This window comes from Bos indicus, chromosome 22 (genome assembly GCF_029378745.1).
Source record: "Bos indicus isolate NIAB-ARS_2022 breed Sahiwal x Tharparkar chromosome 22, NIAB-ARS_B.indTharparkar_mat_pri_1.0, whole genome shotgun sequence".
Lineage (NCBI taxonomy): Eukaryota > Metazoa > Chordata > Mammalia > Artiodactyla > Bovidae > Bos > Bos indicus.
The window spans coordinates 53,764,091-53,789,593 of NC_091781.1; the positions used below are offsets into that span (position 1 = coordinate 53,764,091).

The 25,503-nt window shown below is 45.1% G+C and overlaps 1 protein-coding gene across 5 annotated transcripts in view; it reads right to left on the reverse strand.

Moving 5' to 3' along the window:
• The window catches only part of LARS2 (leucyl-tRNA synthetase 2, mitochondrial), a 187,145-nt gene that overhangs the window by 63,888 nt on the left and 97,754 nt on the right, over positions 1–25,503 (reverse strand). For all 5 annotated transcript variants that reach the window (XM_070776820.1, XM_070776821.1, XM_019984796.2 and 2 more), the window contains exon 7: positions 15,733–15,876. In XM_070776820.1, coding sequence (XP_070632921.1) covers positions 15,733–15,876 — 144 coding nt within the window. The remainder of the gene's footprint in view (positions 1–15,732; positions 15,877–25,503) is intronic.

Sequence of the window (25,503 nt, forward strand, 5' to 3'; positions counted from 1 at the left end):
ATCAAGGTTCCTATCTGATAATGGACTTTAAAAGTTTCAACCTCTTTTTTAAAAGAAATAATTATTTATTTGAATGTGCTGGGTCTCAGTTGTGGCACATGGCATCTTCAAGTCTTCCTTGCAGCATGTGGGATTTTACTAGTGGCAAGTGGGATCTAGTTCTCTGACCAGGGATCGAACCTGGGACCCCTGCACTGGAAGCATGGAGCCTTAGCCACTGGACCGCTAGAGAAGTCCCTCACAATCTTGATGTATGCTAGCTAAAACTGTACTGTCTTGATATCACTGTAGCAGAAGTGTTAAAATCTTAAATATATTAATTATATATTAATATTAGAATAATAAGACATAATGTTTATAAACTATTAAAAAGCCTTCTGATACAATTGTATATTTTAGAAAACTTTCCAATTTATGCAGCATTTAAGGGATCTTAAATGTCAGCAAGCATGTAACTAGGACTTTATGAACTCCGAATGACCCACGGCTTTTCCTTTCCAAGGATCACTGAGATTCTATTTAACTTCCAAGCAAACCTACATGTGGTCTCATGGGATCTGATGTGCTTCCATCAGATAAAACCCATGCGACATGATCTGACGGTTGGCTCCATCTCCCACCCCATCCTTTCCTGCCACAGACAATTCGGAGCTCACAGGGTCCATTTCTGACACCCTTCCTGCCCCGTCCCTTTCCCTCCAGTACTGAGCCTCAGTTTATAAACTTTATCATGGTGTTTTTCTTCCAGATTGAACTGTCAAGGCTAGAATACACCCTATGGAAGTCCTTTTGCTTAAAATATTCACAGCTCGATGAGGACAAAAGATTCAAATAGAATGAAATGTGAATGTTTTGATATGCTAATTGTGGCAGAGAAAAATGTACGCCTGCTTAAATCCTTACCAAATCTATGAATATTTTTAAAAATCAAAAGAAATGAAGAAAAAGAAAAGAAACCACCCTCTGGAGAACAACTGAGCAAGCCCTTTTTAGTCTCCGCTGTAAAATAAACTCATTATTCAAGACTGATTTTTTGAGGAACAGGCCTCCAGAAAGCACCTGCCCAACAAGCAGGTGCCTTCAACAAGCCCCCCTCAGCTCAGGCCAGGGCCCCATCAAATCTCCACAACAGGAACAGCCTGCTGAGCATTTGCGGTTCTTCAATGCACAGAACTGGTTTTACCTGTTTGGCGTGTTGTTGAGAGTATATCCTTTCTGTGGTGTTTTGCAATTATAGTGACAGGGGACAGGGTTCATCTCAAGTCATTCTATTTGCCAATGGGCCGTGCCTCCCCTCCCCACCCTGGCCAACCTAAATTCCCCTGGGGGCTCAGATGGTAAAGAATCTGCCTGCAAGGCAGGGGACCTGGGTTTGATCCCTGGGTTGGGAAAATCCTCTGGAGAAGGAAGCGGCAACTCACTCCAGTATTCTTGCCTGGAGAATTCCATGGACAGAGGAGGCCTTCAAAGAGTTGGACATGACTGAGAGACTAACACATTTTTTTTTTTTTTAACTGGTTCACAGAATCCAAAAACTTGGGAAAACAACAGTCTTTGAGACTCTTTACTAAAGTGCTATGAAATCCTTTTCCATATAAAATCTGAGGGACCCCAATATCTAAGAGTTGAAGGCTGAACCATTAGGAGGTTCTCTGCTATCTCCTCTTTCCCCTCTCCATCCACTTGCCAGGCTTGGGCACGACTTGGAAACCATTCATTTATTCATCTCCTTTCATTTAATTAATGAAAAAGTGGCTCACTTGACCAAGTCAACAGCAGATCCCCGAATAATGAATGATCCAAATCTGACTGTTCTGGGACCATCACACTCAAGTTTTCAGGCAACTGCCTGTAAATTAAAGAAAAAAAGACCGCTTCTTCCATATGCAAAACCTAGACATGAACAAGGTGAATGGGCTTCTCACTTAATTTTCACAAATAATTATCGTATTTAATACTCGGTTGAAGCCCAATTGTAAAGTTTCTCTGTGGTTATTATTTAGCATATATACAGAAGTACTTCTATGTATGCTATATGTAGGAGTATGGTTTACAAGGGGCTTCATAATCATTTAATAGGATAAGTGAAAAGACAGCCACAACTGCTTCACAACACGTGAATGGAGATGCTTTCAGAAGCTGAAAAAGCACTCTACAGTGTGAGCCCATGTTTAAGAGCATGGACCACCAGGAGACGCACTGAAGTACATACCCAACCGAAAAGGCTTTAGTCACAAGAAAGCAGAATCAGGGGTAAGAAAGAGGAAGACTGAAACTACAATGCTGGGGATGAGAAGAGGTTTAGATTTAGCATGACTAATCTGATTTTTCCTTCAAAGAAGCAGAAATAATGCCAGGAGTAAATCCATACTTCCCAAGAGAAGACAGGATGTGAGCCAAAGCATGAAGAACAAAGTACATCAAACCCATAAACAAGAATTCTAGAAGACATGGTTTAAACACATGACACATTTTAAAGACCTTGTTAAAAAAAAAAAAGGCTGGGCTTCCCTGGTGGCTCAGCTGTAAAGAATCTGCCTGCCAATGCAGCAGAAGCATGTTCGATCCCTGAGTCGGGAAGACCCCCTGGAGGAGGAAATGGCAACCCACTCCAGTATTCTTGCTTGGAAAATCCCAAGGACAGAGAAGCACGGGGGGCTATAGTGCGTGGGATTGCAAAGAGTTGGACAGGATTTAGTGACTACACAACAACAACAACAACAACAAAAAGTTGAGGAAAACTGAGCAATACAGACCTTTTAAAATAAGTGGGTTTATTAGCCAGTAAGGGGAAAGATAAGAAACCAGAACTATGAGCGCTAGATACAGATTTGAAGTGGGATTTAATGATATTTAATTAAAATGGACATTTTAAAAAAGCTTAACACTCAGCCTTCTTCTGAATCAGTATGATCTGATTAGCAATGATTTTTGAATTATAATTTGTCTATTTTTTCCTAAAACTTATTATTGTTACCAACATTTCTTGAGTCTTTTTGTCTTTGGAATCATTTCAGTGCAGTTACTTGAAAGATACAGTATATATTTGAGTTGTAATAAAGAAAAGTCAATTCTGAAGCCAGTAAGATGTTTAAAAAATCTAGACGTTTCCTCTGGAACATTCTAGAGGAGTAAACTCTTTCACTTTCAAGTCTCGCACTTCTGCTTTGGCTCTGGCATGAAGTCATGCAGGAAGATGATACATTAAAAAGCTCTGGCATGACATTTATCTTGTTTACCTCCCTCTGATGGTCCTCCTTCAACCTTTCTTCTGAAGTGCAATATGCATTTCTAGCAAAATCCATTTGCTACAGCATCCCAGTGAAAAACATTCCCTTCCAAATACAGTTGTGCTATCCCAAGGGTCTCAGTTCCAGTGAAGGTACTGTTAACCCAGAAAGGAAACCATCAGGCCTAAGCAAAGTATGTGAAGGTGAACGCGTTTGTTGCTCAGTCGTGTCCGACCTGAACTGTAGCCCCTACAGACTCCTCTGTCTATGGGATTCTCCAGGCAAGAATATTGGAGTGGGTTGCCATTCCCTTCTCCAGGGGATCTTCCCAACCCAGGGATCGAATCAAGGTCTCCTGCACTTGTAGGCAGATTCATTACCACTGAGCTACCAGAGAAGGCACCCTGAAAATGATGTATGACTTGCCGACAAGACGTGGCTCACGGAACAGCAGGGGCAAGAGGGAAAGGCATCAAGCAGCCCATGCTTACAGTGTGTATCCCAGCCATGCGAAAAGAAGGAAGAGACACAGTCTCCCAGCAGCTAGAAAGAAAGAAGTGCTCCCTGGGTATCATCGCCAGGTATCATCACTGTGTGCCCGCTCAGTGGGAAAGGATGTGATGAAGGAAACCAGGAAGCTGTGGTGCGGCCAGACTGACCAATCTCCTCTTATTCACGTATCCGCTCAGGCAATGCATCAGCCTTGGTTTATGTTTCTGTTCTCCTCTGACTCAAGTAACCCACTTTTTTGCTATTTGCTAACCAATAGCAAAACGATTTAAATCTACTGACTTCTAAGAGATGGTGACTACAGGTTCTGAAATGTCACCACTATGCTCCTCACAGTGCAGGTGATGGAGAACAAACTCTTTCAAGGACAAAGCCACCTGTCTCATGACACAGCTTCTGATTCCCAGAGACCGCTCACATCACTTCACTACCCCTGGCTCCACAGGATAAAAGAGTCTGGGCTTCCTAGGTTGGCTCAGTGGTAAAGAATCCTCCTGCTAATGCAGGAGACTCAAGAGACACGGGTTTGATCTCTGGGTGGGGAAGATCCTCTGGAAGAGGAAATGGTAACCCACTCCAGTAGTCTTGCCTAGAAAATTCCATAGACAGAGGAGCCGGGCAGGCTACAGTCTGGGGTGTGGTCAGAAAGAGTCAGACACCACTGAGCAACTAAGAACACACACAACTGTACCCCTCAGGAGGAGGAAGAAATTAAATCACTATCCTGCAAACAGAATATGGGACTCAGCCCAACCTGTGGCATGAGGCTACCTTTGCCTGAAAAGGTGGTTTTGTTCCAGGAAAGGGGAGTCTTGGGAGCAAGGCTTAAAAGCTTTTATTGGTCTGATCAAGACAAACAAAATGGGGACAGATGTCTCTGGGGACATCCTGCAAGTCTGCCTGTTAACTTAAAACTTGCAGGAACATAAAACTATCCCTTTCCAAGACACTCAGGTCTAGAGATTTGGTGTAGATCAATGCTGACCTAATCCTGCTATCAGGCTGCTTTGCATTTTTACAATTTTCAAAATAACAATAAGCATTATGGGGAGTTTAGAAAAGACAGAAAAGGATGGAAAAGGATAACCATTACCCCAAATCAACTTCAGCATCCAGGGAGATCACTCTTAATCTTTGCTCTACATCCTTCCATCCTAATTAATCCCATCTTCTACTGACTCTGAGATGCATGTTTTCCCCACAACTCCTGAAATCTGGGCAGGCCTTACAATCAATGGTGTCTTTGATCCACAGCATTTTTTATTCTAGTTGGAGCATAAACTTTAAAACCAATCGTGTGTTAGAACTGATAAAATGCAGTATGAGTGTGTGTAGTTGTGCATATTTTTTTTTTTTCTAATTTTATTTTTAAACTTTACAAAATTGTATTAGTTTTGCCAAATATCAAAATGAATCCGCCACAGGTATACATGTGTTCCCCATCCTGAACCCTCCTCCCTCCTCCCTCCCCATACCATCCCTCTGGGTCGTCCCAGTGCACCAGCCCCAAGCATCCAGTATCGTGCATGGAACCTGGACTGGTAACTCGTTCCACACATGATATTATACATGTTCCAATGCCATTCTCCCAAATCTTCCCACCCTCTCCCTCTCCCACAGAGTCCATAAGACTGTTCTATACATCAGTGTCTCTTTTGCTGTCTCGTACACAGGGTTATTGTTACCATCTTTCTAAATTCCATATATATGTGTTAGTATACTGTATTGGTGTTTTTCTTTCTGGCTTACTTCACTCTGTTGTGCATGTGTTTTTACATAATTAAAATTATGCTGTTTATACACTGTTTTTAAACGAGAGTTTTTGCATTGTACCAGTGTTCACAACTTATAGCTCTGTCGCTGCTGCTGCTAAGTCTCTTCAGTCTGTGCGACCCCACAGACGGCAGCCCACCAGGCTCCTCTGCCCCTGGGATTCTCCAGGCAAGAACGCTGGAGTGGGTTGCCATTTCCTCCTCCAATGCATGCACACAAGCTAAGTCACTTCAGTCGTGTCCTACTCTGTGCAACCTTATGGACAGCAGCCCACCAGGCTCCTCTGTCCCTGGGATTCTCTAGGCAAGAATACTGGAGTGGGTTGCCATTTCCTTCTCTCTGTTATAGCTCTAGAAAGGATTAAATCTATTTTGAATAAATCTGACACTCAGAGTCAGTTACCTTGGAATAGTAAGCAAATAGAGAGAGAAATGGAAAGATACTGTGGAAAATGGCCCCTTTCTATAAGAAAATGCTTACTTTGAAAAACAGAACAGAATAATGTAATATTGATATGTAGGTATTTCCTAATGACTGTCACTTCCTTCATAGCAGGGGAAGCCACTGGTCCAGTCTCACTGTTCTCCAGGCGGCTGGGTTCAGAAAGCCCTGGGGTAAGGAAAGGGTGTTGGAGTAGAGAATGACATAGAACACTGCTCAGTTCTGAGGCCAACAAACCAATTCCATCAGGAACAGACCAGCAAACCACAACCCACTGCACCCTCTGTTATCTGCCATCTGTGCCCTCTCTTGGACCTCCTGCAACGTTCCTTAACTCGCCTTCCTTCCCACAACACCCGCCCTCTGACTGCCCTCTGCCTCTGGTTGTTGGAGATGCCTGGTTGCTCTGGAATTAGTGCTCAAGAGCAGGCAGACCAAGCACAGGCCCAGGGCCAGGGACACTCGAGCTGGGTCCTGGCTTTCCTAGGCTTGGGGGCCCCAGGTATCAAATGAGAAGTGGGCTCAGGTGGTAATTTTCCGGGACTCCTCAGTCTGGCCAGCAGCTCCCCTGGGGAGCAGGAGGAGGGCAGGATGTGAGCTGCTTAAAATGAAGCAACACCCTATCCCTTTGTGTTTAGACAGCATATTGATTTTCTAATTTCCAGCAGCAGTAAAGGCAGGCATGAGGGGGTTTTTGCCGGCTTTTATGTTTTTCAGGTCAGGGCCGGGATGAGAAAGCCTGGGAGACCAGGCCTAACGTGGAGAAGCCTGTACAATGTTCTCTTGGCTTTCCTTCCAGTGCTAAATTCCAATGACTCCCTAAACTAAAAGGGTTCACTGGGACACCCACTAGCCCTCCAGGGATGGCCCCCAACGAGGTGCTACTCGATCTCTTTCCTCTTCCAATGGAGTCCAGGCTAGCACCTCGAGAATGAAGGACACCTTTACCTGCCAAAAGGACCGGCCAGGGTGTTCAGAAAGGCTACTAGGGAAGTTTAAGAGCAAGATGTAATGTTTACTTTGTCTTCATTTTTTTTTCTAATCAAATTTATAATTTATTTCATTGTCAGTATACAATAAGAAATACACTATTAAGGTATCTGTCCCATTTTCCCCTAGTGATCATTCCTAGACAAACCTAGACAGCATATTAAAAAGCAGAGACATTACTTTGCCAACAAAGGTCTGTCTAGTCAAAGCTATGGTTTTTCTAGTAGTCATGTATGGATGTGAGAGTTGGACCATGAAGAAGGCTGAGCACCGAAGAATTGATGTTTTTGAATTGTGGTGTTGGAGAAGACTCTTGAGAATCCCTTGGACTGCATGGAAATCAAACCAATCAATCCTAAAGGAAATCAACCCTGAATATTCACTGGAAGGACTGATGCTGAAGCTGGAGCTCTAATACTTGGCCACCTGATTCGAAGAGCCGACTCATTAAAAAAGACCCTGATGCTGGGAAAGACTGAAGACAGGAGGAGAAGAGGGTGACAGAGGAGGAGATAGTCGGATGGCATCACCGACTCAATGGACATGAGTTTGAGCAAGCTCTGGGAGGTGGTGATGGACAGGGAAGCCTGGCGTGCTGCAGTCCATGGGGACTGCAAAGAGTTGGACGTGACTGAGCTGCTGAACAACAACAAATCATTTCTCCTATCTCCGAAACACAAATAATAAAGGAAACCTTCCTGCTTGCAGAGCATGTATGCCAAGCTGGAGACTGTGCGTTTCCTTTCTTCAGAAGTTCTTGTTCATTCTCGTACAGGAGTGTGTGTGCAGGCGGGCTGTCTTCAGTGGATAGGAGGGACACGGTGCAGGCAAGAACTCAGGGATAGGAAATGAGGTGGCCCTGGAGCTGATCTCATGGTGGGACATTCCCGAGGCAGCAGGTAGGCACTATGTCTAAGGGAGAGGAAATCTACCTATTCTGTCATGAAATACAGCAGTTTCTGAATCCAGAGCGTGGATTCTGAACCCAGCCCTGCACCAACTCTGATGAGCTCTTCCAGGCAGAAGTGATCCCTAAGGCCTGCTAAGAGTCGGCCAGAGGCCTCCCAGCACGTCTGCCGTCACCCCCAGCTGGTATTGAGGAGCCTGGTCCCTTGGCTAGGGCTGTGGGTGGGGAGGGGGTGGTGACAAGTCTCCTGACTCACCCCCGGCAGCCTCCTGCTCACCGGCAAAGTGCTGGGGCACGGTCAGTCTCAAATCACTCTCTTTCCTTTTGCCTCTGTCCCCCTCTTCCACCTGTCTGCTCCCATCCCCACCCTAGAAGGACTTCCCTGTACCCCCTGGCACCAGTGAATGATCACCCTGAGGAGGGCTGACGGGCTAGGATGGAAGGTGAAGAACAGAGTTCGGCTCATGGTGTAGGAGAGAAAAGATCCCGGAGAGGAGGTGAAACGGAGAACAGAAGGAAGTATGAGATATTATGTAAGGAGGAGCAGAATTTAACAATTAATTAGCTTTGTGAGACAGGGAGTCAAAACCAGATCCTGGGATGGGAGCAGAGTCTGCTGTTCCCAAAACAAGTGACAGCCGCGGCCTGGGGGGACACTCCGACAGGAAGCCAGCTCCGAGGCTGCTCTGAGCGCGACGCAGCGGGGTCCGGGCTCAGCAGCCCCTACTGCGCAGGCGCTGATCAACTGTTTCTTTCAAGCGGGGAGGAAAGAGGCCGCCAACTCAGCCCGGATTGGCCACAGCGGAGCACACGCGGGTGATTGCGGTAACAGCTTTCAAGCCACCGGGCTTAACCCTGCCCCTCACAGTACATAAACCTCAGCATTAGGATCGTTAACTCTGGCCCCGGCCTGTGTCCTCACGGCTTTTTATCACAACAGCCCTGCAGAGAAGCCGACAGCTTGTGAAATGGTTCTCACTTGCTCGTCTGGCTGCTCAGAAACTTTCCCTCCTCAGCCAACATCTCCTCGGTGCACAGGCCCACCATGTGAAGGCCCAGGTTGCACACACAGGAGGAGACATCGGGGCCAAGGATCTTTCTGGGCAGCAGGGTGGGGCGGAGGGGCCAACCCCCACTGACCAATCCCTCTGCAAAGTCTTGTGACAGCGCCTGAGGACTTGCGTGCTGTTCGGAGAAGGCATTTCCAGGCACCACCTGTGACCCGAGTCTCTGTTCTAGGGCTGGAAGAGGACCTGAGGGCAGGAGCAGAGAGCCAGGCAACAGCCCACTTTCCAGGAGACGGCCAAATGCTTTCACGGGGAACTTCAGGCCTTGGGACCAGAACAAGGGTACCCCAGGGTCCCTAATCCAGAGCTCAGGGGACTCTTAAGGAGCCAGGGACGCCAGGGCCTAGACCCAGGTACCCATATACCACTGCTCCTCGGGGGCAGCCTTTCTCTCCAGCCTCCTCCTCCACATCCCCCAAGAGAGCTCCTGTCATAGCCTTGCTCCCCTCCCTCCCCTGCACACCACTCCAACCCTGAATTTCCCGCTTTGCAGGGGCCGACAAGACCAGGGGGCTCTGGGTGTCTCTACTTTACCCCCAAGTGCAGTGTGAAGCCAAGATGAGAGGCACAAAGCGGGCGGGGAAAGGGCTGGCTTATTACTGCCCACCCTCTCTTATCTCCTAAGGGTTCGGTGTTGCCCGTCTCCTTCTTGCCAGCAGGAGCTCTACTTGGAAAGACTTGTGAAGTTTCCTGCACGTCTGGATGGCAACGAAACACTCCCTTACAGACATGCTGCACGTCACAGCTTTCACACCATCTGGCGGTACCTCCTCTGACCACCAGGCAGAGGGGGCTCCTCAGCTCCCCTTTGCTCTCCTGCAGTGTGACGACGATCCCAAGGGCTGTGGCCTCTCATGTCTGTGGTCTCCTGTGCTAGTCCCTGAGCTCCCAAAGAGCAGTGTGTGCTGAGCCGCTCAGTGGTCCCTGATGCTTTGTGACCCCATGGACTGCCGCCTGCCAGGCTCCTCCGACAGTGGGATTTTTCAGGCAAGAATAACGGAGTGGGTTGTCTTGCCTTCTCCGGGGGATCTTCCCGACCCTGGGATTGAACCTGCGTCTCCTACACTGGCAAGCAGATTCTTTACCACAGAGCCACCTGGGAAGCCCAAGGAGCAGGGACCTCAGCTTTTCTCACCTGTATTTTTAGCACCTAGGCAAGGCACTCAGTAACATCTGGGAGAGAAAGAATGAATTCAGATTACCTGAGAAGTGGTACAGACTGCTGGTGAAGAAGGTAAGCACCTGGACTGGAATCCCAGTGCTGTTACTTTACGACCAGTGTGAGCCTCCGTTTCCCCATCAGTAAAATGGGGTAACAGGTGGTACCCACCCTCCAAAGAATAATGTGAACGTTCAATAAGATGAACGTGCAAGGAAAAGCCTGGGCACTGATCAGATCGGGGGCAAGCAGGCAGGAAGTGGGAGGTGATCACAGATTTGGTTCGTATTTAAGCAGTTGACAGGTAACTCCTGGAAACTTAAGAGAACATCAGCATCAATTAGGTATGGGTGTTGACCGAGCACCATCAGGGCGTGAGCATGTCCACTTTAATGCCAAAGAGGAGTCACGTACAGTGTCCCAGCATCTTGTCTGAGGACCTCCGCGGAGGCAGCGTCTTGTCTGAGGACCTGCGCGGAGGCAGCCTCTGGGGGCTACAGGAGGGAGTGCAGAAGTCAAAACCACAAATCCGTCAGAAAGAGTCAAATGGGAAGCCGTCTCTCCACTTGTCTCGCCTTCCCATTGTCGCCCTGCTGTCAGGAACCGAAGCGCTCGTTCCAGCAGGCTCTGAACCCCCTCTGCTTCCCGCATGTAGTCTCCACTCTGCCCTCCCCTCCTTGCTCCCCCCTCGCGGTGCTGCCCACCACAATCCTCCCACGCATTTCTGCCAGGACTAATCCATGCTCTTCAGATACTCCTACTGCCAGTTTTCTTTCTTCACAGAACAAGTGGCTGAAATCACTTTTAATGTTTCATAAAGCAAACAATCCTGGGAAGGACTGGATGGGGGATACATGGAGAAACATCAAATACATCACGGAACAGCCTCGATAGAAGATTTTTATATTTCAGATGTTTTATATTTTAATTGTCACATCAGGCATCATCTTTCTAATTTGGAAGTTACGAGAATGAAAAGAGGGCTCCTCCAGCCATGCTCCCAAGCAGACCACCAGCTGTACACCATCGAGGCAGCCCTCAGGGCTGGTCAATCAGATGTACACACGGAGCTCTAAAGATAACTGCTGGGCACAGCTTGGCCATCCCAGCACCCATTCCCCGTTCCCTTCCCCCAACCATCTTGACTACAGAAGCTAAAAAGCTCAAGTCTGCTTTCCTAGCCTTCCATGCCTGCGTGTAGCCACATGACACAATAATGGATAACAGAACATCAGTGGAATTTGGCTGTGCATTTGTGGGAAAGGTCTTGCTTTCCGGTTACTAACATTGCGTCTGTCTTGAATGGAAACATGATGTCTGATCTGCAGAAGCTATCTTGCAACCATGAGGTGACAGGCAGGAAGGAATGGCTGATGAGAACCATGGAAATGCCAACTCAGAGCCCTATCCCAGTTTGGGCCCAGCAACTGGGACTTCTTTGGGAAGGAATCTCCCATTTATTAAGTCGCCATAACTTGGGTTTTCAGTTACTTGAGGCTAAAAGCATTACTGACTCAATATCTCATCCTTGTCTATATAGCAAGACCTCATCACTAATTCAACACTATTGCTGTCATATGTGGAGAAGGAAATGGCAACCCACTCCACTGTTCTTGCCTGGAGAATCCCAGGGACAGGGGAGCCTGGTGGGCTGCCGTCTCTGGGGTCGCACAGAGTCGGACACGACTGAAGCGACTTAGCAGCAGCAGCTGTCATATGAGGTTTTAAAGTAGATGTCCTGTCTCACTTGATCTTTGAAGTTTTAGACCCATTTATCCAAGAATCATTTATTTCTACATCTCTACTCAAATGATTCATTGTCACTGCAAACTCAAAAGGGTCAGGACTGTGTCTCTTCCAGGACTCCCTATCCCAGTGAGTAGCTGTATCATTCACTTTGTGTCTAGGTCAGGGGCTTTCTTCATGACATCATCTCCTACATACTTTCATTCAATATCACCAAGTTCTTAGGCTTTGCCATATGAATATTTTTCTAACCTACCCATTTATTCCCACTACTATCTAAGTTATGCATGCCTGCTGCTGCTGCTGCTAAGTCACTTCAGTTGTGTCCGACTCTGTGTGACCCCATAGACGGCAGCCCACCAGGCTCCCCCGTCCCTGGGATTCTCCAGGCAAGAACACTGGAGTAGGCTGCCATTTCCTTCTCCAATGCACGAAAGTGAAAAGTGAAAGGGAAGTCGCTCAGTCGTGTCCGACTCTTCGCGACCCCATGGACTGCAGCCTACCAGGCTCCTCCGTCCGTGGGATTTTCCAGGCAAGAGTACTGGAGCACGGCAATAACCTCCTAACTGGTGTCTCTGCATCCTCACTTACCCTTTCCATGGTGAATTTATAAAAACACAAATCTGACCATGTTACTCCTTTCCTTAGAATCCTTTAATGGTTTCTTAAGAATCACATGATAAAGTACGGATTTCTTAAGGCACTGCCTTATCTGGCCCCTAACCATTTCTTCAGGTTTTCCAGCCCTATCTTGAGTTTCTCCTCTTGGCTCTCCTAGTTTCAGCTATACCATCATTATTTCAGTTTCTTAAACGTGTCATACGCATCTGTTTTAGAACTACCACTTGTTTTGTTCCCTATATGGAGTGACAGGGGCTCCTTTACAGCTTTATGGCCTATTTAACCCTTACGCATCCCTCTGCAGCTCAAACAATAATCTTCCATTTCAGATGTTATACTTTTCTGTTCTAGATTTCCATTTTTTTAAAATGTTTCCATTTCTCTCCAGAGATTCCCCTGTCCACTCATCTGTTCACTCCTTATGACCATCTTTTCCTTTATCTCAGGATCTATGTGAAAAAGTTGGCTTAAAGCTCAACATTCAGAAAACGAAGATCATGGCATCCAGTCCCATCACTTAAGGGGAAATAGATGGGGAAACAGTGGAAACAGTGTCAGACTTTATTTTTCTGGGCTCCAAAGTCACTGCAGATGGTGGCTGCAGCCATGAAATTAAAAGACGCTTACTCCTTGGAAGGAAAGTTATGACCAACCTAGATAGCATATTCAAAAGCAGAGACATTACTTTGCCAACAAAGGTTCGTCTAGTCAAGGCTATGGTTTTTCCTGTGGTCATGTATGGATGTGAGAGTTGGACTGTGAAGAAGGCTGAGCACCGAAGAATTGATGCTTTTGAACTGTGGTGTTGGAGAAGACTCTTGAGAGTCCCTTGGACTGCAAGGAGATCCAACCAGTCCATTCTGAAGGAGATGAGCCCTGGGATTTCTTTGGAAGGAATGATGCTAAAGCTGAAACTCCAGTCCTTTGGGCACCTCATGGGAAGAGTTGACTCATTGGAAAAGACTCTGATGCTGGGAGGGATTGGGGGCAGGAGGAGAAGGGGACGACAGAGGATGAGATGGCTGGATGGCCATGGACGTGAGTCTCAGTGAACTCCGGGAGCTGGTGTTGGACAGGGAGGCCTGGCGTGCTGCGATTCATGGGGTTGCAAAGAGTTGGACACGACTGAGCGACTGATCTGATCTGATCTGATTTCTCTTGTGCTGACTCCCTTTCCCTGCCTTTATTATAGATCACAATTTCTTGGTTCTTTGCAAATCTAGTAATTTTTTACTACATGCTGGACATTGCAGATAAAACCAACCTTTCAGCGAGTCAGAACTATGCTGTTTCCCTTTTAAGGTGTTGAGTTTTGTTCTGAAAGTTACTTTTGAAACTGTGGGGCTTATTTTTAATTAAGGTGAGTCTATTTTGATTTTGTCCTTGGTCCTAAAGAGTCATGAACATTTGTAATATATAGCCTTTCTGGGGTCTCAACTGTGTACTTTCGGCTGAACCATAACTCCAAGTCTCAGAGCACTGTGCAGCCCCCTGACAGCTCTGTTCTCCTCTTAATCCCACAGTAATCATTTTCTATTAGGCCTTATGAAGTCTTGCTTTGTGCATGTGTAGCCTTCAGTCAAGGATGTGCAGTGAACACAGATATCTGCTCACGCTTAACCACTCCCACGCCACCGCCTCTGCTGATTTTCAGGGCAAACCAAGTGCTGACTTCTAATGTCAGCTTTTGCAGTTAATTCTTCACTGGAGTTCATCAAGAAGCAGGCAGGTCACCATGGCAACTAACCACTTCTGCTGAACAGTTGAAAATTCACAGATGACAATTTAAAGAATAATGCCACTCAGGTTATTACATTTCCAATTAGAGGCAGAGGTCAAACCAAAGAGCTAATTAGGTGGCCTTTCCACCAATGCCTATTAGAGTCATCTGACAGGTCCCTGAGGTGCCCTGGCATGCCTCCTGGTGATGCACTCACCCCAACTGCCAGCAGGTGGGGGCTCCACTGCCTGGGCTGTGATAGAAAGCTATGTCCTCAGCTTTCTTCCATTCAGCCTCTCAATACTACTAGCGTGCTTAAAAGGAGCATTATGTTAGCAAGTTCTAAAGAGTAGTTTTCCAAAACCATATGCTACATTCTGGATAAATTAAAATGGGGAACATTTTCATTTAGGACGTGTCTTTGAGTGAGAGAACTAGAGGTCATATAACCATATGGCACTCGTATGGTGAACTGGAGTACTGCAGTTCTAATTCAGCAAACTTTTGTAGTGATCAGAGGTTATTTATAACGTGCTTATTTTGCAATATAAAAAGTACAGAATGGGATCCGACCCAAAGTGCACTTCAGTCCAGCACCCTATCGTGATGTAGCAACCCGTGGGCTACGATGGGAAGGTACAACCATGCCACGTATGGTGGCTGCCACAGAGTAAGAACAACTCTGCATGGTGCCTTTACCTGTTCAGAGCCGGCTGACCTCCAGTCTTCTGCTGATAAAAAGGTTATCAAATTGCCACAGGACATGCCCCTGATTTGTTCTAGTCACTTTTCTCTGGAATTTCAGGAAGTGATCGCTCAATTCCATATCCTGAAACATGGTAGGCTCAAAGAATATCTTGCAAGAGTGGTTCTGGCATGCCCAGAATAAGCTATTTCACCCAGGCTATTGGTGATTTAGTAAGCAAGCCCCACCTTTCAATGGTTGGTTTTGCCTTGAACTTCTGAAAACAAAGAGTCAGAGGCAACTTAAAGAGCACTTGGTCGCACCCTCTCCTTCTGTTGATAAGGAAACTGAACTTCAGGGACTCACACTGGTTTACACTATTAATCGGAGACACGACAAGTGTTAGAGTCCAGAGCTTTGCTTCCTGCCTTGGTTCACTTTCACCCTGGCCTTCCCGCATGAAGACCGCCATCTCCTCACTCCTTTAGGTGGTCTTCTCTGGACCCTCAGAAATGTCATTCTATCTTTCTGCAGGTCTTACTAGAACTGCATAGAGGAAAATACTTTTTTCCTTTCTAGTTTTATTGCTGATATAGCTGCAGATAAAGATGAATGTTTTTTGGCCTTTGTGGCAGTACAGTGATTTGTTGAAAGGTCAGCAAACAATGGCCTACGATGACCTCAGGTGCTATTCTTGATTTACAACCGAAGGACCCAAATCCATCGTGCTCTGTGTGAGTGACCCTGAGGCCCACGTGCTTCCTGTCCGCACACCCATGGCTCTAACAGCTCTAACTAGAGTTCACCTCCAAGAGGGAGGCGAATATTCAGAAGACCTGATCACACATAAGCCTTACTGGGGCGCCTCCAGGCTGACACTCACCTTTGCATAAGCAGTTGTCTTAATAAACCATTGTCTGAGGTACTTCTGTTCCACCTTTGCTCCAGAACGCCATGAACAGCCGTGTTCATCCACCTGCTCATTGGCAAGCACTGTTTGGTCCACTGGGTCCCAGTTAACCAAGGCCTGTTATAATTCATGAAACAAAATGATGCAATCTGGTGAGTATATTGAATAGGATCATATGGAGGTCCCTCACATGTGAGAGGGGCTACAAAGGCAGTATTTCTGCTCTGAGGCTTAAGGGCAGCTCCTTGGAGCATCGTTTGGCAAGGAAGCTACTGGCAAGCTGAAAAGAAAGAACGTGAACCGCCCCAGAGCCTTCACCTTATCAGGACAGGCCTGGGAAGGGAGGCTGTACGCATGCGACTAACTCAAGTTCAGAATCTGCTTGTATAAAAGGATGGACCTGCAGATTGGAAATTTTAGTAAATAGAAGAAAAGAAGAAAACAATGATACCCAGCACTTAGCAGAATTGGGTTATTTTAGGGAAAACAATAGGTTTCTCTTAATAGAAATAGCCAAAACTTCCTGAGTGATTACCATGTGCCAGATGCTGTACCAAATGCTCCCCTAAGGTCGGCTCTTCTAATCCTCACGACAACCTTTTGAGGTAAGAATATTACTATCCTTAAGTTGCACAGGAGGAAATTAAAGAACAGAGAGATTAAATAACTTGCCTGAGGTCACACAGTCAGTAAGTAACAGAGACAGCAGGGTAGGAACTCAGGTCTCTAGGAATTGTAAACATTTTTGTGATTAAAAAAAAAAAAAACTTCTGTTTAAATTAGAGTACAACACACAGAGTAATGTGAATAAATCTTTTTTTTTTTTTTTTAATAAATCTTAAGTGTACAGCTCGATCTATTTCCACCATCACTCATCAAGACACAGCATTCCCAGCACCCCAGAAAATTCTGTTCTGCCTTCTTCCGATCAACATCGGCCCCCCAAAAGGTAGCAATATTCTGAGATCTTTCTCCATAGATTTCTTTGGCTGATAGAACCTATAGTCTTAACCAGGATGAAGTTTCTCTCCACAGAGTTCTAATTTGGTTTTAGTTTCATTTAAAACACCCCTGCCATTTACATTTACTCCTTTAAGAAAGCGTTTGTTTTCACTCATTTCTTTATCTGGCCGTGCCAGCTCTCAGTTGCCGCACGTGGGGCGTTGTGGCGTGCAGAATCTTAGGTCGTGGCACGTGGGATCCAGGTCCCTGACCAGGGATACAACCCAGGCCCCCAGCACTGGGACGACCAGGGACCACCCTGCACTCACTCCTTTATGACATTAGGCACTACTTAGTATAGAGAGGGCAACGAGTACAGAGACGTGTTTGGGCAGTGGAACACATATGTTGTGTTTTAAAATATTAATCAACGATTCTAATAAGAGGTTGTGCTGGATATTGTCGATTTGGCCCTCCAGTCCTCTCTCCACCACATTCTGTGATGGAAGTTGTCACCTGTGCCCACATTAACCTGGACCCTTGCCCTCTGACTGGGTTCAACCAGCTCCTTCCCGTGTGGCTCACGGGCTGGCCTCGCCTACTGCTCCAGCTGCCACTCTCCCAGTTCCAGGAATGGCTCCCCGATGTCGCCCCTGCCACCCGAGGTGGGCAAAGGCTTCCTTCTGCTCCTAGTGCCACAGGTGCCGGACCACCCCTTGTGGTGGGGTGTGGGCTTCCCCGAACTCTGCACAGAATCTGCCTTTTCATCATGTTTTCTTCAGTGACTGCTGTCAGGCAGGCCCTCTTTTCTTCTGCTGGGACCCTGACTGATCCAAAGACATATCTAAAAGTTACATAAAAAGGAGGAGTGGAGGAGAGGCTAACTTCTATGGGTTGTGATTTTACAATTAAAAAGTAATATACCCACTGCAAATTTTAAACATGTAACGCGTAGAGGAGGGGTGGAAAAGACATGCATAGAGTGATTTTTCTCCCCTCTTTCTACAGTCCCCCAGATCCTTGAATCCATAGACAGAGAGAGACAAAATATAGGACAAATGATTGAAGACCTAAAAACTTGAGGTGAATAAGCCAAGGGTGGCTTACTTATCTATTATTATTGCCTGCCCGTATTAGGGGTGAGGGGAAGGATACCATTTAAAAGATATAAAGAGAGGGCCAAGTACTGTTCAGTAACCAGGACAGCTCCTTCAAGAGCCCCCTGCGCCCCCCAAACCCAAAACCAGTGCACAAGTAAAACACTACAAAATATGAAACAGAACAAAAGCCCTATATGCCTTCACCGCTGCCTCCTGTCCCCACTGCAAACCGCAGGAGACATGAGGAAGCAAACACTCAGCCCTGCGGATTGCAAGAACAGGACAGGACTTGATTTTCTCATCAACATTTCCCACACAGCCTGGCAGCCCTCAGACTCCAAGTTACAAAATGCACTGAGGGATGTGTGCTCCTAAGAGGTTTACACATTATAATAAAACCCTGCTATCAAATGAAAGACAAACAGAAGCAAAACACAAAAGCAATCTTCCCCCACTGAAAGTCTTGATGGGGAGAAGAAAAATACAAAAAGAAATAAAGTTTCTAATCAAAGATGCATTCAAATCAAAGGGACATCCCTGGTGGTCCAGTGGCTAAGAGTCTGTGCTCCCAATGCAGTGGGGGCCTGGGTTCAGTCTCTGGTCAGGAAACCAGATCCCACATACCTCAACTAAGATCTGCTGCAGCCAAATAATAATAATATAAAAAAAGATGCATTCTTGTAAGTACTCAGTCTTGTTTCTTCTCAGGACCGTGATCCATCTCAAGCACAGAGTTACAGAGTTCAGAGTTGGCCTTTCTGCAGGTGGTAAAGCCACAGGTGGTCAAAATTCAGGGCCTGTAGGGTCCAGGGTGCACAGCATCTATGGCCTCTTGAAGGCCTGGAGCTGACTTCCAAATCTTTCTCTGGGTCTCCTCTCTTACGTAACGGTCTCTAACCTACAGCTTCCCTTCAAGCCATGGTCTGTCTTCTTTCATCTGGCATTCCTGGGTTTTCACATCTTGAACACTTACTTTGATGGATGCCCTGATTTTTAAGCAAGCACAGTCATGCTCCACAGAATACAGTTAATGGACAGCTTCACTGACTGTGGTCACTCCTCTGGTTAATTATGGTCTCTATCACCTCCGAGGCCAACGCCATACTCCTTACAGTCAACTAGTCTTATTAGCAAAATACAGCCTATCTCTATATTTTCCAATCAACTTTAAATCAATACTGAAATCAGTAAAACACCTGCAAAAACACTGAACTCTAGCTGATTTGCCCACTGCTTCTCTAACACAAGTTATCCGGCAACATCACAGAATGAGCCGTCATCCTGAAGAAGAGAACCTCCCCAAGTTGATCAAGGCTTAAATGCCAAGGTTAACATTTTTTTGGTCTGCGGGATTTGTGGGAAGCTTTCAGAAAGCATTTTAGAAATGCACGTCACAACACGATTCTACGCAAGAAGCGACCGTGTTCACAGATTCCAGTTTGTACAGACTCCAGATTGTGGGTGCTGCATCATTTTTGTCCCCTTCCCCTCCCCTTCTTGGCTGTTGAGCTCTTGAAGTCGTGGAAGACCATGGGGTCCACTGGGGATTCTCAAGGCAATTTCATTCTGATGCTTTTAAAACTTAGTTTTAATTGGAGGATAACTGCTTTTCAATGTTGTGCTGGTTTCTGCCATACAACAACGTGAATCGGCCATAAGGATACATATATCCCCTCTCTCTTGAACCTCCTTCCCACCCCACTCCTGGCCTACCCCTCCAGGTTGTCACAGAGCACTGGCTGAGCTCCATGGGTCATACGGCAACTTCCCACTAGCTGTCTGTTTTAAATATGGTGATATATAGCATTGAATCAGCCTGATTTTGAGTTTATCAGCCCTCTTTTCTGCGACACGGACACCCTGGTGCCTACCGCCCCAGCAGGCCTCCTGTGTCAAAGCTCGTCCTTTCTCATCTCATCCTGTCCTTCCTCTGGATCCTCTCTCCGCCTGCTTCCCTGGCCCTCACCCTCTTCACCAGCTGCCAGTCTTAACAGAGTAGATCCTCCATTAGCATGCTTTTGGCTCCTGCCTGGCCACAGCACCACTAGTCAGGCTCGGGCTGCTCCCCATCATTTCCCTGGCTTCTTTCTCCTCAAGCTCTCCTTCCGTATGACTGGAGACCTTTTCTGAGTATGCTGCCATGCAGCTTCAGGTTCCAAAGGCTGGTGAGATATGCTTTAGGGTATTGATTTTCTCAAGGACTATTAGCTTTTTTCTTGACAAAAGCTCACTTAATTAAGGAACACCACATAGATCTCATGAAAGGATCTAATTCTCAAAATCGATTTTGCTCTATTCCATCCAGAATGGGCCTGAATTTGGACTCGGTCCAGAATGGGGTGGGGGGTGGGGGGTGGAAAGTTCCCAAGGCCACCGCTTGCTGCTTGCACTACCTTCCAAAGACACCAGGGGGCAGACTGGGAGAGGCTGCCTGTTTGTGCCCCGCGTCTCTTTAAGTAGCTTAGGCTGGTGAATTAACACTAGCAGCAGCTGCCGCTGAAATCAAGGGTCAAAGACAAATTCACAGATTAAGTGGCGCTCCACAGTTCCCTAGAACGTCCAAGTAGAACACGGCATCATTATTCTCTCTACTAGCTACATCCACGGAATTTCTTTTTTTTTAACCAGAGAGGTGATATTTAATGTTCTCCCAAGAAGAAGTCTCTATTCATATTTTTGGCTGAAAATATTTTTGGTCCGTGACAGCAAGAACAGATTCGCTTCTTCGATGGAAATAAACATTTTGATGGACAGTGCTTGTTAAGAACAAGAGTTAGACTCCAGCTCTGCTTTGTAATGCTCTGCTAAAATACTCTCCCTAAATGTCCATTTATACTTACAGCAGAACTGAATTTAAGGATTAAGGCTATCTTTATTTATTTTTTTTTTTTTTAAAAGGCTATGACAATGCCATTAGAGGAAAAGTATTAATATGTGAATTATTTTTTTTGCCAAATATGCTTTACAAAGTATGCTATATGCAGTTTTTTTTTTAATCAAATTAACTTTCTTATGCTAACTTCAAAGCTTATATTTTGAAATAAACCCCAGAAATAGAAAGGGTTATAAAAATAGTTATATCAGTATGTTTTATGTTTTAAAGCCAATTTGAAGACGGCTATCCAATAAAAGGAAATCTACCTGGAAAAAAATACTTTGGATGAGAGACAACTCTGGTCCTCAAACAATGTACCCAGTGTGCATGTTACATTCTATTTATGATTTTTTTCCTTAGATCATGTCATTTAAGTGACTTAAAAGAACGCATCAAAAAAAATTTAAATCAATAACCAGCAGTAAAAACACTGTCTTTCTAAATGAATACCCATGAGACAATCTACACTGTTATTCTGTAATACCTTTCCTTGTGCAGGCTGCCTCAGAATTAGCCAGGAAGCTTCAGGATTTTTTAACTTTTTGTTTTTCCAATTTAAATATAATAATGACCCTAGGTGACTACAGGCATGCACAGATGGGCACTTATTAAGGATGTACTCTGTGCCAGGCACCATCCAGCCTCTCCACAAGCATTCACCAGTTTAATCCTCGTAACAACCCTCTGAAGCGGGGAGAAGAGGCTCGTGGTAGGCAGAACAATCACACCCCAGAGATGTCCACGTCCTACGTCACTTGCAACCGGTGCCACCTACATGGCAAAAGGATCTTGGAAGACATCTGATTAATGAAGGATTTGGAGATGGGGAGATTAACCTGGATTAACCAGATGGGCCCAAAGTAATGAAAAAAAGCTCTTATAAGAGAAAGAGGAAGGCAGAAGAGTCAGAGTCTGAGTCTGAGGAGATATGACAATGGAAGCAAGTCAGAGAGATTTCAAGATGCTCTGGTTTTGAGGATGGAGAAGGGTCCAAAATCAAGGCTGGGAGTAGCCTCCAGAAGCTGGACAAGGCAAGGAAAGAGATTTTCCTCTCGTGCCTTCAGAAAGAAGGCAGCTCTGCCAACATCTTGATTTGTATCCCAGTGAGACCTATTTCATGGACTTCTGACCTCAGAAACTGTAAAACAATGAATCTGTGTTGTTCTAAGCGACCCAGTTTGTGGTAATTTGTTACAGCAGCAGCATCAGGAAAGGAATATAGGCTGTTTCCACGACAGAAGGAGTCAGAGGGAAGACTGGACCAAATTCCCAGGGGTGTGGATATCAGAGAGGGGTGTGTGTGTGCATGTGTGTGTGTGTGTGTGACACTGATCTGGAAATCACTGGGGAGAAGAGATATCTGGACCCGGGAGCACAGTTGTGCTCATGCAGTGGGGGACCCCCTGGAACCCCTTCCATGTTTAGAAAAGTTACTCAGCTCCTAAGACAGTGCTTATGACTGGCTTTGGCTCCAACCCAATATTGAAGAGGTTAAGCTTCCTACTTGGGTTTGATGTACTTAGAACTGAAGCAGCACTAACAAAGAGCGAAGCAAGTGTCCTATGAAGGAATATTACAGTAAATATTCAATATATTCAGAGTCAGCTTAACTATACAACACACAGATACAAAAAATCAAGTGTCTCATAAAGGGCTATCAACACAGCCAAGGGCTTCGTGCAAGAACTGTTTACACTGCTATATTAACGTGTTACCTCTTTCATATCGCATCCACAGAAAGAGTAACAAAGCAACTGAGGATAGTTAACACTGGCTAATCCAACTGATGCCGTGTACCACTGCTTACACTCTAAAGAACAGTTTTACCTGCAGGATGTCCTCTGCTTTGCTGTAGCTTTTTTGTGTTCTAGTAACTTTGATTTTTGTCTGTCCTTCCTGCTATTACTTGGGATACACAACGTGGCTTGTGATCTCTTAATCCCTCTGCTCGGACCCATGGGTGATTCCGGTGTGGAAACCTGACTGGCGTACAATTCTGATCCTCCTGAGCAGGGAGGCTCTTCTGGGAAGGAGTCTGCCAGGCTGCTCGGTTAGCACAGAACCTGGTGATGAGAGTGGGAAGCTGATATTTTCCCACCAATTCCCTTCTGACCCTTTTGCTTCTGAATGTTGAATAATGCTGTTAAGAAAAATTATTCCAAACTTAGCAAAAGGGGTTGCTTCTTCAAGGCAAGCTGGAGTTGGCTAGCAGAGCCACAGCCCCCAGGGATTATCTGATTTTCTAGGGATGTTTACCTTTGTTTGACTCCCTCTTCATTATTAAGTTATTTTATTGGGGTGGCCAAAAAATTCACTTGGGTTTCTCCATAAGATGGTATGGAAAAACATGAATGAATGCTTTGGCCAACCCAATACAACTCCGCTAGGGTGCCAAAGAAGAGGTTAACCTACAGAAAACACAGAGCAACACCAAAGCTTTCTGTCTGAGAGTGACACAAATGGCTCTCAGGCAATGACAAAGCAAATGATTTCTGATTCAAGGAAAGACTGTCCCCAAAACTAGGTTTATGCCCGGGAGGACACTAAGCAGTTTTGATTCTATCAGCAAACACATTTCACATGCCTTTGACTCTACAAATCATCCTTCCTTGAAATATCATTTGAACCAGTCTTAACATACAGCTGGTTCTCTTGCTAATGAACGAGCTGAATACAACCTTTGACACATGTTCATTTTATATTTGTATGGGAGTCATGTTTCTAACTTTTGAAAATTATTCTGTAACAACACAACGATACGTCCAACACAACAAGGCCTGCTGCAGTCAGCACCCTGGACAGGCACTTTTGTCTCTCCCCTCTCCTCACCTAACCAGCTTCTGGGCACAGGAACAGCTATGCTGTGTTAATAAATTAAACTGACTCAAGAGCGTTTACAGTGGTTACAGATGAGTATGACTTGACTCCACAAAGTTCTCACTTTCAATGTATCCCAAATGTTAATGGGGACTGAATACTTAAAAAAAAAAAAAAAAATTAACAACATTGTATTTTAAACAACCAATATTTTAAAAATATCCTCAGTTTAAAGATGAGAGTGGGTTTGGGATTGTATACTTTGTACAGAGCTTCTCAGTGTGGTTCATAAACCTCTGGAGTCCTGGAGACCACTACAAGGGGTTGGCAGGTCAAAACTATATTCATAATAATAATAACACAAGGGTAAAACATTCATTCGAAGGGTAAAATAGACCAAAACATTTTAATGTAACGAGGGTGCAAAAAGTTCACTGATATTTAGATTCAACATTGCAACTGACCTTTAAGAACCCATCACTTGTTGAGTTTTGGTATAGTATTAAAGGAGGACATTCATAATTATCTGAAGCGATTATAAAAATACTCTTTTAGCAGGCTTTGTTTATTAGTTCTTCTGGTACTTACCATTATAACTTTATGTAATAAAACTGTACTACTTTAAGTTTGATTACTATCTTCAGACAATTCTGCTGACCCTCTGCCATGTAATATGAGATACTGAGCACGGGCATACAGCCTTCCTCACACAAGACTCCTCTTCTAGTTTCTGCTACCTTTATCGTTAGCTTTAATGGCTACATTTCAACTTAAAAAAAAAAATGGACATAAATGTCTAATTCTCCTTCTATGGCTCCTTGTTATGAAATACATAGGGATCATCTCTCACTTGCTTCTACTTCTCTTTCCCCAATTCCACCTCCTGACTTTTGTTAGCTAGATTACTTTTTATGTTGTCAAGGTTTAAGAAAATTCATGTTATCCTGATATTCTAAACTAAGCCTTCTACACGAGTTGCTATACTGATTCTAAAATTTTTTAATTGAAAACATAATGAAATTGATACAGCCACTATGGAGAACAGTATGGAGATTCCTCAAAAAACTAGGAATAAAACCACCATATGACCCAGCAATCCCACTCCTAGGGACATAGCCTGAGGAAACCAAAACTGCAAAAGGCACATGCACCTCGATGTTCACTGCAGCTCTGTTTACAACAGACATGGACATGGAAGCAACTTAGATGTCCATCGACAGATGAAAAAGCAGCTGTGCTACATGTATACAATGGAATATTTTCAGCCATAAAAAGGAACACATTAGAGTCAGTCCCAATGAGGTGGATGAAGCTAGAATCTGTCATACAGAGTGAAGTAAGTCAGAAAGAGAAAAACAAATATCATATACCAATGCATTATATATGGAATCTAGAAAGATGGTACTTTTGGGCCTATTTGCAGAGCAGCAACGGAGACAGACATAGAGAACAGACTTACGAACAAGGCTGAGCGGGGAGGAAGGAGGGGGTAGGGTGTATGAAGAGAGTGACGTGGAAACATGCGCTACCATATGTAAGACAGATAGCCAGCGGGAATGTGCTGTATGACTCAGGGAGCTCAAACCGGGGGTCCGTAACAATCTAGAGCAGTGGGATGGGGAGGGAGGTCGGAGGGATGTTCAAGTGGGAGGGGCAAACCCATGGCTGATTCATGTTGATGTTTGATAGAAACCAACATAATACTGTAAAGCAATTATCCATCGATTAAAAATTAAATACTTTTTTAAAAAAGAAAAGGAGAGAAGACTGAACAAAAAAACCCCATAAAAACCATAATGATTAAAAGCGTATTCTGTTATGATGGGAATGTTTTCTATCTAGACTGTCCAGCACTAGCTACCAGCATCTGAATGTGACTCGTACGACTGAGGACCTGAATTTTTAATACTGTTTTAATCTTAATTACTTTAAATTTCAGCAACCACATGCAGCTAACAGCCATCGTCATATTGGACACTGCAGCTCTAGGCCACGCGAGGATACTATTTC